Here is a 13,547-nt window from a genome sequence, read left to right on the forward strand (position 1 = left end):
CTCACATTTTTTAATCATAGTTTGGGAAGAGCAAAACTCCACTAGGAAGTCCTCTATGAACAGATGCTATGAAGATCTGTGTTACCTGTTCAATAATTAGATACTAATGACTGCTATACAAATACACGCACACACACACACATACGTTCTTTTGGAGTTCGGTAAATATGATAACAAATGTTCTTCTTTTCCCACTGTTATGTTGACATGGTGTTCTAGGTTTTTGTTTTATTTAAAAAAATAGATTCAAGTTTAGTTAACAAATCAATTCAAATCATGCAAGATTATATTTAGGTAACTGCTTTTTAAAATAAATATGTTCTTTTTGGGGGGGAGAGCTATGTGTTTATAATTGTGGTATAATTATTATAGGTCTTATCATTTGAATTGGACTTAAGAGTTATAGTTCTGTCTCCTAGGAAATGGACTATTACTTAATTTAACATAGGCCATCAAGTAGCCATCTGAAAAGAAATAACTTTTCAGTCATTACTGATCTAAGTTGGATTCTGACTGTTGACCCAGATATGAAAGAATTTCTATCCCATTGCAAACCAGGCCATTATCAGGAGCATTTTTAAGCATAAAAAATAAAGAAATTGAACAGCTTTATAAATTCTATTTGCTGATTTTATTAATTTGCTTGCAAGAATATCTTCTTTATTAAAGTATAAAATATGTAGATGTGAAAATATCTAAATGTCTCTGCTGAGTTGATTCAATTAGCTATGTAATACCTTTGTTTTAGCTTTTAACAGTCTTTCCAAATTAATAATATATATTACAAAGCCATGAGTGTTTTGTGATCTATTTTTCCAAGAAAAGTAAAATTCAATATGTGGACTAAAACTCTGTTGTGGTACATTATATACATCAACAATATTAAAACAAAAAGAATAAATGAGTCTAAGTGTTGATAAATATTGAAAGCTCTGATAATGCACTAAGTTTAAATAAATAATTGTTTCAATACTTTGTAGATCATTAACTATTTAAGTATTTTGGAGTTACTGTTATTACATCTGTGAACAATACCGTCCCCTGGTAACTTTCTCTTTTCTGAGGTAACAGTGTACTGCAGTAAACTTTGGAGGCCTGGATTATAATATTTAGTGTTATTTTTTTCTCTGCATCTAAAATTCATACTTACTATATATTAGCTCTAAAGCAGTCTGGTCTAGAATGCTCTCTGCATTCTAGAGTGAAAGAAAGAAAAACAGTGCCCTCTAATGAATATAATGTGCATTTGAGATGGTACATCTGTCACAAGTTGTTGTGGGGGTGGATTGTGGAGGGTTTTTTGTCAAAGATTTTTTTTTTTAGTTGAGGTTTTTTTTTTCTGTATTTTGAAGATATTGTCAGGGCTTCTAAGTCTAAAATGAAACCTGCCATCTGCATTTTGGTTTGTGGGCATGCACGAGCTGCTTTGTCCTTCCTCTCCGTCAGTCTGCACTGCTCTCTTGAAATGAAACGAAACCCAATTCTCTGGACTTGTGAGTGAAAGGTTGCCTGCAGAGTAGTAATTACAGTTTACATGTGTTGCATCCTTTGTTTTGAAAGCCCATATATGTTCAAGGATTAGTAGAAATTTTAAAAAATATATGATTGGTTGAATTTTGGAACTGACTGTGCCTCTTTCAAATTGTAACACTGACATCATTGCAAAATAGTTGTGTAATAGTTCATTTACTATACTAATGTGTATTGACAAATACAGTACTGTGAATGCAATAATATAATGTCCTGATACCTTCAGTGCATCTTCTATTAAAATAAGAGGTTATAAATAGAATTTTGAAACCTGCATATATAAGTCCTGATTTGTAGACTTGTATTACAGCAAAACTAATTTACAATTAGTAAATAGCCTAGGCACCCTCTGAAGGAAAAATGGAAACTTACTATGTTTAAATACTTTTTCACTGTAGTTTTTTTCCTTTAGTGTTGTTCCGCTAACATATACCACAACTGGTGCCAAACGATCTAGGCAAGCATTGTTGAATATCTGTCTTGACATATCTCCATTACCCACCCTCTCCTCTAGCCAAGTGGTAGATTTTAATTAATGCTAGAGAACATTTGTCTTACTCTGATAGAATGCTGTATAGCATTTGATCTTTATACACAGTAGCCTAAAGTAAAACAACTTTCAAAAAAGAGTTTAATGCAACATACATTAAATTGGGTAAGTAATGACATTACGTTAACATGTTTCCACAACTGTTAGAACATCCACACTATCTAGTTAGAGTACTAGTTCATATATGCTTTATAGGGAATGTAATAATAGGACAAGGTAAATACCATTCCATGATCCCTGAAACTGCTTACACTGATCTGCATTGTAGCATCATGAATATTGTAATACAAATGAGAAGGAGGCAGATTAGGTATCCCTGCCTCTGATTAATACACTTGTATTGTATTATATTGTTGGCTGCTCTAGATTCTATTCTTAATTAAATAATTGGAGAAAAAGATAAACTAAAATCTGCCAAAATGTACCCAAACTCCTTATGTGAATTAGTCTTGTAGCCTCCAAACACTCAGATTATTTCGTGAATTATCCCTTGAAAGTGTTTTTAAATGCTAGAAACTGTCCATGGACTGTAACACCAGCAACTGGGCTTCATTTGTTCTGCAATACAGAAAGTGGTGATCTGAAGTTACTCCTCCTTTTTATTTCCTGGAAAACTATATTTCTTGTACAGAGTTATGAGAGGAATGAACATAAGGTTTATAATGGAAGCCTGGAAGCCTTGTGATGAAGTGGACAAAAAGCACATGCTGGTCTGTTTGGGAAATAGGGGATGAAGCTAGCTCCACCTCACAGCACCTGCTACAAATACCAAAACTGTGGGGAAAGTCCCTCAATGAAAAAGGAGACTTCAGAGCAGCACTTCCCTGTTAGAGGAATCTTGAGTCTGAGACATAGAGCTGCCCTGAATTAGAAAGTGAAGAAGCAGCCAAACCTAGGAAGTAGGCTTGGATCGGACTTTACTACCTGTGGCGGGATCAAGATTCACCACCGCTGACGCCTCCCACTGGTCGCTCCGGGAATTAGCTCTTGCTTGCTGCGGGGCGTCCTTGACACATGGTAGCTCGCCTGTTGTTTCCGCTCCGCTGTCCTGGGACCCGTGTTGCTCCCTGCTCGGCATTGTCCTCTGCAGGACACTCTGCATCCACTTCAGGACACTGCCCACCACTCTGGTCTCACCCCCTTCCGGGGGGTTTTGTTAACTGCAGTTCTTCCATTTATTCCTGCCTTAGTGGCCAACCACAACCCTAGAGTCTAGCCCCTTGTCTCAGGGGCAGGTCGCAGTCTGTCTCGGCCTGTCTCCTCAATGGCCAGGGACAGTGCAAGAGGGGAAGGGGAGGACCCAGGCCCACCCGCTACTCTGGGTCCCAACTCAGGGACCCTCTAACGGCAGCCTCCTTCTGCCCTCCTTCCTCTCCCCTCTTGCCTGCCAATTTCCCTGGGCCACTTCCCCTTTGACCCTATGCACCTTCTCGACCCGTCTTAGCAAGGGCCGCAGCCTGGCAGGTATCTGGGCCAGAGTCCTGCTCTGCTTCCCCAAGCCTGCCCAGCACTGCTCTGTCCAAGGTGCTGCTCCTTAGCTCAGGAGCCAGTCCTTCTACCTTGCTAGACAGGGAGTGACTACCTTCTCCTCTGCTAGACAGCCTTTATATAGGACCTAGCCCAGCCCTGTTTGGCTGCCTCTTTCCCTGCTCTGATTGGCTCTCCCCAGGCCTTCTCTGATTGGCTGCTGGTCTGCACCACTTCTCAGGCCTGATTCAGCCCTTTTTCTCAGGGGGCGGGGCACTGCCCCACCACACTACCCTATTGATCATTAGTTTATGAATGAAGTCAAACCCCAGGAAGAGCTGAGTTTTGACACTGCACAGGCTATGGGCCCATTTTAAATGTCTGCATTCTGGCCCTTTCGGGCCAGAGCAGTGTAAAGTGGTTTTATTGTAAATAGGAATTACCCTACAGTGACTTCATTGTAGTTACTTGTAGGCATCAAGTAGATGAGTAGAGAAAGGATTTGAAAGAGGAGAAGTTAGTGGGCTTTCAGTCCAACTCATGGGGGGGCATTTGTTGGAAATGCGTCAAGACTAGCATCATTGGCAAAAAGGAAGGGTCAGGGCTGCCAACATGCAAAGAGACAAATGCCGATAAGTAGGGCCAGGTAGAATTATGCAGGTCCTAGAAGGCAAAGACAAAAAGTGGGAATTAGACATGGGGGGATTCAAAGATATGGGGTAACACAGCCAGAATGAAATGTGAGGATCTTACTGGAAGTGTTTTGTACAGACTGAAGGGGGACAAGGTAGGGGTCAGAGAGGACACGATGGCAGTAAGCAAGCCAAGTGATGGGGGCCTGAACAAGTGTTTTAGCTATAGGGATAGCAGGAAAAGACTTGATCTTAAAAATATTTTTGAGGGAGAAGCACGAGGATTTGGATGTGCTGAGCAAGGGAGGTGGTAGAGCAGTCTAAGATGACCCCCATGTTACAGGCCCCACTGATGCTGTCAGCAGTGACAAAATGGGGAGAGCAAAGAGAGTTTGGGAGGGAAGGTAGGGTGTTCAGTTTGTACCTTCTTAAATTTAAGTTGCTAGCTGATTAGAGGTGATGCTAGGAAGGCAGGCTGAACTTCAGGATTGGTTCTTTGGAGACAAGTCCTTGTAATATGATGTGCTAAAATAATTCTTAAAATCTAACAATTTTATAAAGATTGCTTCACCACTTTAGGATATTTTATGAAATGTTTTTAGTTTGTTGAATAAGTGATATATACAGTGAAATACTGCCCCTGATTAATTTTTATGTTTATACTAAATGTACCATCTTTTTGCTTGCATTACAGTCAGAAATTGGATTTGGGAAAATGGAAACTTACATCAAATTGGAAAAGCTTGGAGAGGTTTGTATAATTTTCTTCAGTAGTGATGATAATTTTGACAATAATATATGCTTTCTTTACTTGGAACTTAATTATACGTTGCCGTTGGTGTTAAAGTTGAACTATGTTGTATCTACATATTTGATAGAGCTTTTTCAGCAAACTAAACATATATGTTAATACACAAAGCAATGTCACTGTCACTCAGCTTGTCAATATACATATGTATATATGCATACTGTTACCAAAATGAAACAACAACAAAACACCACCACCAAGCCAAACAGGGCTTCATAGAGCTTGGGAAAAGCAAAACTCCATTAGGAAATCCTGTATGAACAGTTGCTGTGAAGGCCTGTGTTACCTGTTTAGCAGTTAGAGTCTCATGACTGCTATACAAACACACATGCAAAAGCACACACATGTTGTATACTATGTTACTCGACTTTGCAGTTATGAATCTTCTGTTTTTGAGATGCAATGTTTCAGCCCTCTCCAAATGCCTATCATTTAATTCAGCTCCTTTTTATATTGGATGGCTCTATAACCTGATGTAATGTTCCATATCTTTGTGAAAATGTTAATAAATATATAGGGTGATCATCTGCATAGATATAGATGTACTGTATTTCACTTTAATTACTCTATAGTATAATGAACAATACAGGATATGTAACTTTACCTGAGATGATACTGTCCCTTATTTTTGATATTTAATATAAACTGATTGTAGCAATCTGCTGAAAAGGAATATCTTCTCCAGTACCCCATATAATTATGTAACATACATTTACTGGGAGTGTTTTGAAGCTTGTATTGGACTAATGAAGCAAATACCAAAGATTAATAATTCACTGTCCATTATGTCAGCAAAAATGAAAAATTGCGTTTGTTTTACCTGTCCCATTCCTATTCTCCTGTGAAATTAAATGTATAGTGAGCATATTTTTATTCTTTTTGATAGCTTCTTTTGTGTTTCCTTGGCGTAGTCTTAAAAACTTTGGGCCTGACTTTCAGAAGGTTCTAAACTTGAAGCTCCCATTGACTTCATCTAGGGTTGAGAGTGCTCAGACCCTCTGAAAATCAGGGCCTGTGTCTGAAACTCAGTGATGAATTATGCTCATGTCAAAAAAAAGAGGAAAAAATAAATTGTTGGGTCATTTCCAGAAGCTGCTGCCACCAAAATGAAACAACTTGTAGGACCTGTCATGAATCTTATTTGTGTGTGTGTGTGTTGCACTTTCTAGAAAAGAAAAGTTTTAAATGTGTTCCTTTCCCCTTACCACACAGGGTACTTATGCAACAGTATATAAAGGAAGAAGTAAATTGACAGAGAACCTGGTAGCTCTAAAAGAAATCCGACTGGAACATGAAGAGGGGGCACCATGCACAGCCATAAGAGAGGGTGAGGAAAATGTTGTTTCTCTTTATTTAAAATATATTGTTAACTGAAATTATACAGTTAGGCCAAAGAATTGATGCTATTCTCAAGTAAACTGGATATTACAATAACTAACACTATTTATGATATGGGGAACTGCAATCAAGTTAAATTAATTGAGTTGCAATTTTGAGACTCAAATTTCAAATGCATTTATTTCATGGACTGTAATTGTGTTCTCAAATAAATGGAGCTTTCTAAGTGTTAGAAATTATTGAGGCTTTTATAATTGACTGTTAATTACAATAGAAGCAAACAACTTTCTGGAGTTTAGAGTACATAGCATGACATGACTAACTTGTGCATGGAATACTATCTGTCCATATTGTATATGAATTAATTATAACTCTGCAGTTCAGTAGTACGTGGTCTTGTCTTCTTCACAGTGTGCCCTGGACAAACTTGTGTTGTTTTCAGAAATTTTCCTAAGTGAATGTGTGGGTTAACTTAATGTTTTATGAAATATTAAATTTTGAAAACTAAGTTATTTAAATTACCATAGAAATTAAACAAATAACTCATAAATTTGGATTAATTAGTAATTCATTTTCTCCTTAGTTTTCCCCTCAAGTCCTATCCTTAAGCTTTAATTTTATTTTTTTCTCTTTTGCAGTGTCATTATTAAAAGACCTAAAGCATGCAAATATTGTTACTTTACATGATATTGTTCACACAGACAAATCTTTGACTCTCGTCTTTGAGTACCTGGTAAGCATTAAAACAATAATGAAGCTTTATATTGAATGGATCTGTTCAGAAAGTCTTGTTTATTTTTCTACCTAGAGAAACACACACACGATTAACTCAGTGGTGCATTTTAATAAATAAATAAATAAATGACTTGATATTATTCTGTCATCATGCTATTTTCCGACATATAATCCAGTGGAACATGGAAGCAAATAACCTGAAAGCTAGTTATGTTGTCAGACATAAAATTCACTGTCAAATGGTCATAAATTGCTTGGTATAGGTCTGGTTTATAGGTAATTATTAAGAACATGAGACTGGACATATTGGGTCAGACCAAAGGTCCATTTAGCCCAGTATCCTGTCTTCCAACAGTGGCCAATGCCAGGTGCCCCGGAGGGAATGAACAGAACAGGTGATCATAAAGTGATCCATTCCTTGTCGCCCATTCCCAGCTTCTGGCAAACAGAGGCTAGGGACACCATCCCTGCCCATCCTGGCTAATAGCCATTGATGGACCTGTCCTCCATGAATTTATCTACTTCTTTTTTGAACCCTGTTATAGTCTTAGCCTTCGCAACATCCTCTAGCAAGGAGTTCCACAGGTTGACTGTGCATTGTGTGGAAAAAATACTTCCTTTTGTTTGGCTTAAACCTGCTGCCGATTAATATTTTTTTTTGTGAGCCCTAGGTCTTATGTTATGAGAAGGAGTAAATAACACTTCCTTATTTACTTTCTTCACACCAGTCATGATTTTATAGACCTCTATCATATCCCCACTTAGTCGTCTTTTTTCCAAGCTAAAAGTCCCAGTCTAATTATTCTCTCCTCATATGGCAGCCGTTCCATGACCTCAATCATTTTTGTTGCCCTTTTCTGAACCTTTTCCAATACCAATATATCTTTTTTGAGATGTGGTAACCATATCGGCACGCAGTATTCAAGATGTGGGCATACCATGGATTTATATAGAGGCAATATGATATTTTCTGTCTTATTATCTATCCCTTTCTTAATGATGCCCAACCTTCTGTTTCCTTTTTTGACTGCCGCTGCACACTGAGTGGATGTTTTCAGAGAACTATCCGCCATGACTCCAAGATCTCTTTCTTGAGTGGTATCAGCTAATTTAGACCCCATCATTTTATATGTATTGTTGGGATTATGTTTTCCAATGTGCATTACTTTGCATTTATCAACACTGAATTTCATCTGCCATTTTATTGCCTATTCACTCAGTATTGAGAGGTCCTTTTGTAGCTCTGCACAGTCTGCCTGGGACTTAACTATCTTGAGTAGTTTTGTATTATCTGCAAATTTTGCCACCTCAATTATTATACTTCTGGGCCAAAATGCTCACTTAAACCAAGATTATGGATTGTAGAAGAAAGTGGACAGAGAATAAAATAATTGCAGTATTATGTTGAATGATATTGCTACTGTGAGGCATCTAGCATACTTGCAGGTGCTGTAAAACAATAATAGTATAGAAATAACTATTTTACATTCCTTTTGAAACAGAGCTGTTAAATATTATGTCTTACACTTTCAAACTTGAGTACCTACAGTTAGACAGCTAAGTCACTTTCCTGCATGATACAAATTGATAAATCATGTTTTGTTTTAGCTTTTTTTCACTCCATATTACATATATATTTACTGAAGTTATTCTAACCATATCTATGCAAGCTGTGATGGAGCATCTAAAGGTGTAGTGCACAGGATTCATGAAAAATTAATTTTTTTCCAAATAAAGGAATGAGTAATAAATAAAATTTAACATAACATATAGTCTTTGGGGGAGAAAAAATTTAGTATAATAAGTAGAACTGATCTGAAAATGTTGGGAGTTTCTTCATGGAACGCTTTCACTTTCCTTTCTCTCTTTGGGTTTTTGATTTTTTTTATTTAATGAAAACTCAAAATTCTCCACAGCAGACAGATACTTTTTGTGAAAAAGTCCATTGAATCAAAAGCTCAATTTTCTGTCAAAAAACTGTTTTATATTAAACAGTGGTGATGGTTTTTTGACAGGACAAGGACCTAAAACAGTACATGGATGACTGTGGTAACATCATGAGTATGCACAATGTAAAGGTGAGTGAATGTTTTTTAATGATTGATTTCAAACATTTTTTGTTCTGATTTTAAAACCACAGGGAATTTACAACTTAGTTGCTCACAGCTGCTCTTTCTGATAATAGATACAGCCCTATTGAAGAGTTTAATGACACAAATCATGGCTTTAGTAAACGTTGGGTTCTTTTTTTAATATTTTCCTATTGGGAAATAAGATTTTTAACAGAACGGTGTGTCCCCTTTAAGGACAGTTATGTCCTGTTCCAATACCTAGGCCATGTCTACACTACAAAATTTTGTTGACCTAATTTATGCCAGCATACAGTCACCACAGTTATTAAATCGCTTGTGTCTGTGCACACTTAGCTCATTATTTTGGCGGTGCCTATTCTCACTGAGAGCACTTGTATTGATTGTATTGTCGGTGTAGGGCATTGTGGGATGGCTCCTGAAAGCCAGTCCCAGTCGATGTAAGCAACACAGTGTCTACACTGGCACTGCATTGATCTAATTACATCGACCGTGATTCTACGTCATTCATGGAGGTAGTGGTACTAAATCGGCATACAGAGAACGTTTGCCAGCTTCTTCACTTCCACAAAATAATCAACAATCAAAAGCTAGATCAACACAAAGCAGCTTACATCAACCTAACTGTGTAGTGTAGATCAGGCATTCTGAGACTTATACTTTCTCTGGCATAATTGCATGACCAACATGGGGATAAGTCCTTCTGTGCAATGGGAGGAGCCAACTGACATTCACATGGTGGGGCTATAAGATTAAAAAACAAGCCTGTAGCTCATTCAAGGGAGAGATCTTCAGGGAGCAATAGAGTCATGATGGTGGTAGGCCAAGATTCAGGGACAGCCCTGGGAAGGAAAGCTGTGGAGAATCTTGTACCAAAAGGAGGAGGACTGCAGTTCCTAGAAGGAGGGCTGCAGAGGGCAAAAGACTGCTATCGGAAAGGCTGTGGATGGAGCCCAGATTGGGGCTCGAGGTACTCTGTTGAGCTCAGAAAAGAGCCAAGTAATAGTAGGAGGAGGGAAGGAACCTTATTCTGTTGAACCCAATACTGTGAAACAGAAAAGAACTGTGTGTTTAAAGGGGCTTGGGAAGGAACCACTTGTGCTTGGGAGGGCCAAAGGAACTGTTCATATTATTTTGCACAATAGCTTAGTAAACCAGGCCCCAAGAAGCCAGAGCACTATTTTCAATCAGCTTAATTATTTAACAATATGTAATTTGTGTAGAGGGTGTTAACTGTTCACAGAAGGTATTTGGGGAATATTTCTATTCCTGTTGACATTGAACTTAAGTGTACTTAAAAAAACAATGAGGAGTTTGATGGCACCTTAAAGACTAACAGATTTATTTGGGCATAAGCTTTCGTGGGTAAAAAAACTACTTCTTCAGATGCAAGAAGTGTACTGTGTTGCTTAGCAAGTGGTTGTCCTAAAAAACGAAAACAAAACCATGCATGCACACACATGCAGGGAAAATTGGTTTGATATTTGTACAATAGTTAATTGTGGATGATGACATAATGTACAAGAATAACATTTGTTTACATGTGTTTCATGCACATTCCAGCAGAATTGTTGTTCTTGTTTTTGCCTTTACATTATATTATATTGTATTATATTACATTATATTGTAAAGTCCTTTCTTTGTTGAAGTACTGTGGGTTTCGATTTGCATATTGGTTACTGTTTGTCGTTTTGTTTCTTTCTGTTTCCAAGTTAGCTTTAATGTCTTTTGGAGGAGAAATCAATCGTCAACCTGCTTTGTCGTCTTTTTTGTGAGAGAGTGAGGGGAAAAATTATTTTGTGTAAATTCCCATACCTACTTTAAAGAGAGATAGAAAAAGATGAAGAGGACATGTTAAAAAAATCTTAAATGAACATGAAATGAAAGCTCTTGCAGCATGTTTTTGTACTTTGAAGATAACTTCTTTATAAACTATCTGAGAGTGCCTTAATGGCCATTTATAGCCCTCCAACAATATAGGCATAAATAGGTGAGGCAGGACTTAGTGGCCCACAGCCTGCATTTTTAACATCCATGGTCCCAATTTTTCTACCCCTAATAGAGATAATCCCATTGTGATATAAGCAAACCGAGGTTAGACAAATATAACCTGGAGCTTGTCTGTTTGTATGAGTTTGTGGAAGACTTGGGGGTGTCATCTGCTACAAAAATAACCCGTGTTGGAAAATTCTGTTACATAAAAACTTTCTGGTGTTTCCCCTCAAAGGGACTAATGCATGATGAATCTGTCATGCCGGTTGACCTCCTGCTCTGCATAAGTGTACTCTCTAGATTTCCTAATCAGTAATCTTCTGTCTGCTCACGCACCTTCACCAGACTAAGGATTGTTGTGGGACAACTGGTGCTAGAAGCAGCTACCTAGAAGCACCATGCTCACACACAGGCACTCTACACGTGAAGTAATTGCAAAGCAGTATTTATTTATGAATGCCACAGGAAACTGATGAGGCTGCTTAATCCTAGACTTTTTTTTTTTTTTTTTTTTTGCTATGTAGTTGCTCTGTGCACTAATGTCCTTGAATGTGGCGCTACTGTTGCTGGCTTGCCAGCCCAAAGGAATAGGAAGAAGCATAGAGGGTGACAGACTATATGAAGATGCAAACACAGCAAAGGGAAAAAATCAGACACGACTGGTGGAGCATAATTTCCCCAATTATATTTCTTTGATTCTTTAATGTTTAGAGGTGTTGTACCTAATTGCTTCTTCCGGTAGTCACTTTCCCTACCGTACAATAAATTAATTTACTTCACATGGTGGAGTACAGGAGTAGAGTTGCATTTGTAAGAGAGAGATCTGTAGCAGAAGGGAATATCAGTATGGTAATTGAGAGTGTTACATGGAAAGACGTTTAGAGTGCAGTAGTAAATGCTTATAAAGTTAATAGCCACTTGATTCTCTTCTATTATATAGAGCAAATCACTCTCAAAATCTTTGATGTGCTAAGTGTTTCATAATAATTATGTAGCTGGATGGCATAAATAGGTCTTAAATCTTTAAACAGTAGTTATGATATTCAGAATACATTAGCATGGGAAAGTGACTTGCTTGTGTAAGAAGGTTTTTGTCTTGCTTGCAATATAGCCATGTAATTGCTGCTCTGATGGCCCAAAACCCACTGTTATGGGAAGAGTAACATGCTGCTTTGCACATTTGCCCATGAATATTTTTGAAAGTCTAATTTGTTTTTCTTTTAGCTATTTTTATACCAGATTCTGCGTGGCTTGGCCTATTGTCATAGGAGGAAGGTGCTACATCGAGACCTGAAACCACAAAATCTACTCATTAATGAGAAAGGAGAACTAAAGCTAGCAGACTTTGGTATGGACTGAAAAAAAATATTTATTATTTTATTTGAGCAGTGTTTTCTTTACTGAGTTACAGTTTTAAGAAAATCTTTGAAATAAACCAAGGTTTGTAAACCTTGTTGAACCTAGAAATCATGTGTGGGTAGGAGTGTTCATGTACACAAACCGTTTGTAAGCATCAGGGAAATTAATCACTGAAAATACACATTCACACCATTTCTGTGTATACCTTTATCCATTCCAAAGGCTACTGAAGCCAATATTGTGTAACTCTGACTAGCTTTATATAGCTGATGAGATCCTGTCTTCATTTTATTTTTGCTATTGCTTGTGTTCCCATAAAGGGAAAACGATACATTATTTAATTGAGATCATTAGGCCAGCTCCATGCTGCCAGAGGGTTTCTATGGCAGCTGGGATACCTCCAATGTGGTGCATAGTAGGCTGTCACTTGTAGCATGAACTGGCCTGAAAAAATAGATTTTTAAGTCCATTGTGTGCTGGATACCTGTATTGGTCAGCTCAGTGGGGGAAGTCAGCCCACATGGTTTAAAGCTGCTGGAATTTCAGGTTTGCAGCTCATGTCTGACTTTTTGAAAGTCATCCAGATAATTATTTTTGTTTGTTAATCTGTTTTGGGTAAGAGTTTGATTGTTTGACTTCAGCGTTTCTGGTTTGTTGTTGGTTTGTTGGTTTTTTAATTTGTTTCAGCATCCAACCTGAACTATGCCTCATCTTACGGCTCTTTCTGTGCCTCATATATGGGATACGGTGATAAGTGTCATAGTTCTTTGTATATTCTGTCTGCCAGCCACTCCAGTTTTAAGCATCATCTGTTAGTAGTTTTGTTACCACTCACTTTTATCTAGGAAGGACCCTTATACCTGCATTATACTCTCTTATTTGATATTTTAAATTAAGTTAAATAATTTTTTCTCTCCAATATGCAACACCACATGTGTTCACGCCTTATTGGTTTGTTTTATTTATTTATCCCACAGGAATTGTACCATGTTTTCAGAATAAAATACTTTATATTCAGTTACAGCTCAATCCCCCTGCCCCCGACA

The 13,547-nt window shown here is 37.6% G+C and overlaps 1 protein-coding gene across 3 annotated transcripts in view; it reads left to right on the forward strand.

Annotated features, from left to right (window-relative positions):
* The window catches only part of CDK17 (cyclin dependent kinase 17), a 188,523-nt gene that overhangs the window by 165,581 nt on the left and 9,395 nt on the right, over positions 1-13,547 (forward strand). For all 3 annotated transcript variants that reach the window (XM_084649889.1, XM_084649887.1, XM_084649888.1), the window contains 5 exons: positions 4,874-4,930; positions 6,200-6,314; positions 6,964-7,058; positions 9,076-9,138; positions 12,367-12,490. In XM_084649889.1, the coding sequence (XP_084506015.1) occupies positions 4,874-4,930; positions 6,200-6,314; positions 6,964-7,058; positions 9,076-9,138; positions 12,367-12,490 (454 nt within the window). The remainder of the gene's footprint in view (positions 1-4,873; positions 4,931-6,199; positions 6,315-6,963; positions 7,059-9,075; positions 9,139-12,366; positions 12,491-13,547) is intronic.

Source organism: Lepidochelys olivacea, assembly GCF_965140295.1.
Source record: "Lepidochelys olivacea isolate rLepOli2 genome assembly, chromosome: 1".
In the NCBI taxonomy this organism is placed as follows: Eukaryota; Metazoa; Chordata; order Testudines; family Cheloniidae; genus Lepidochelys; species Lepidochelys olivacea.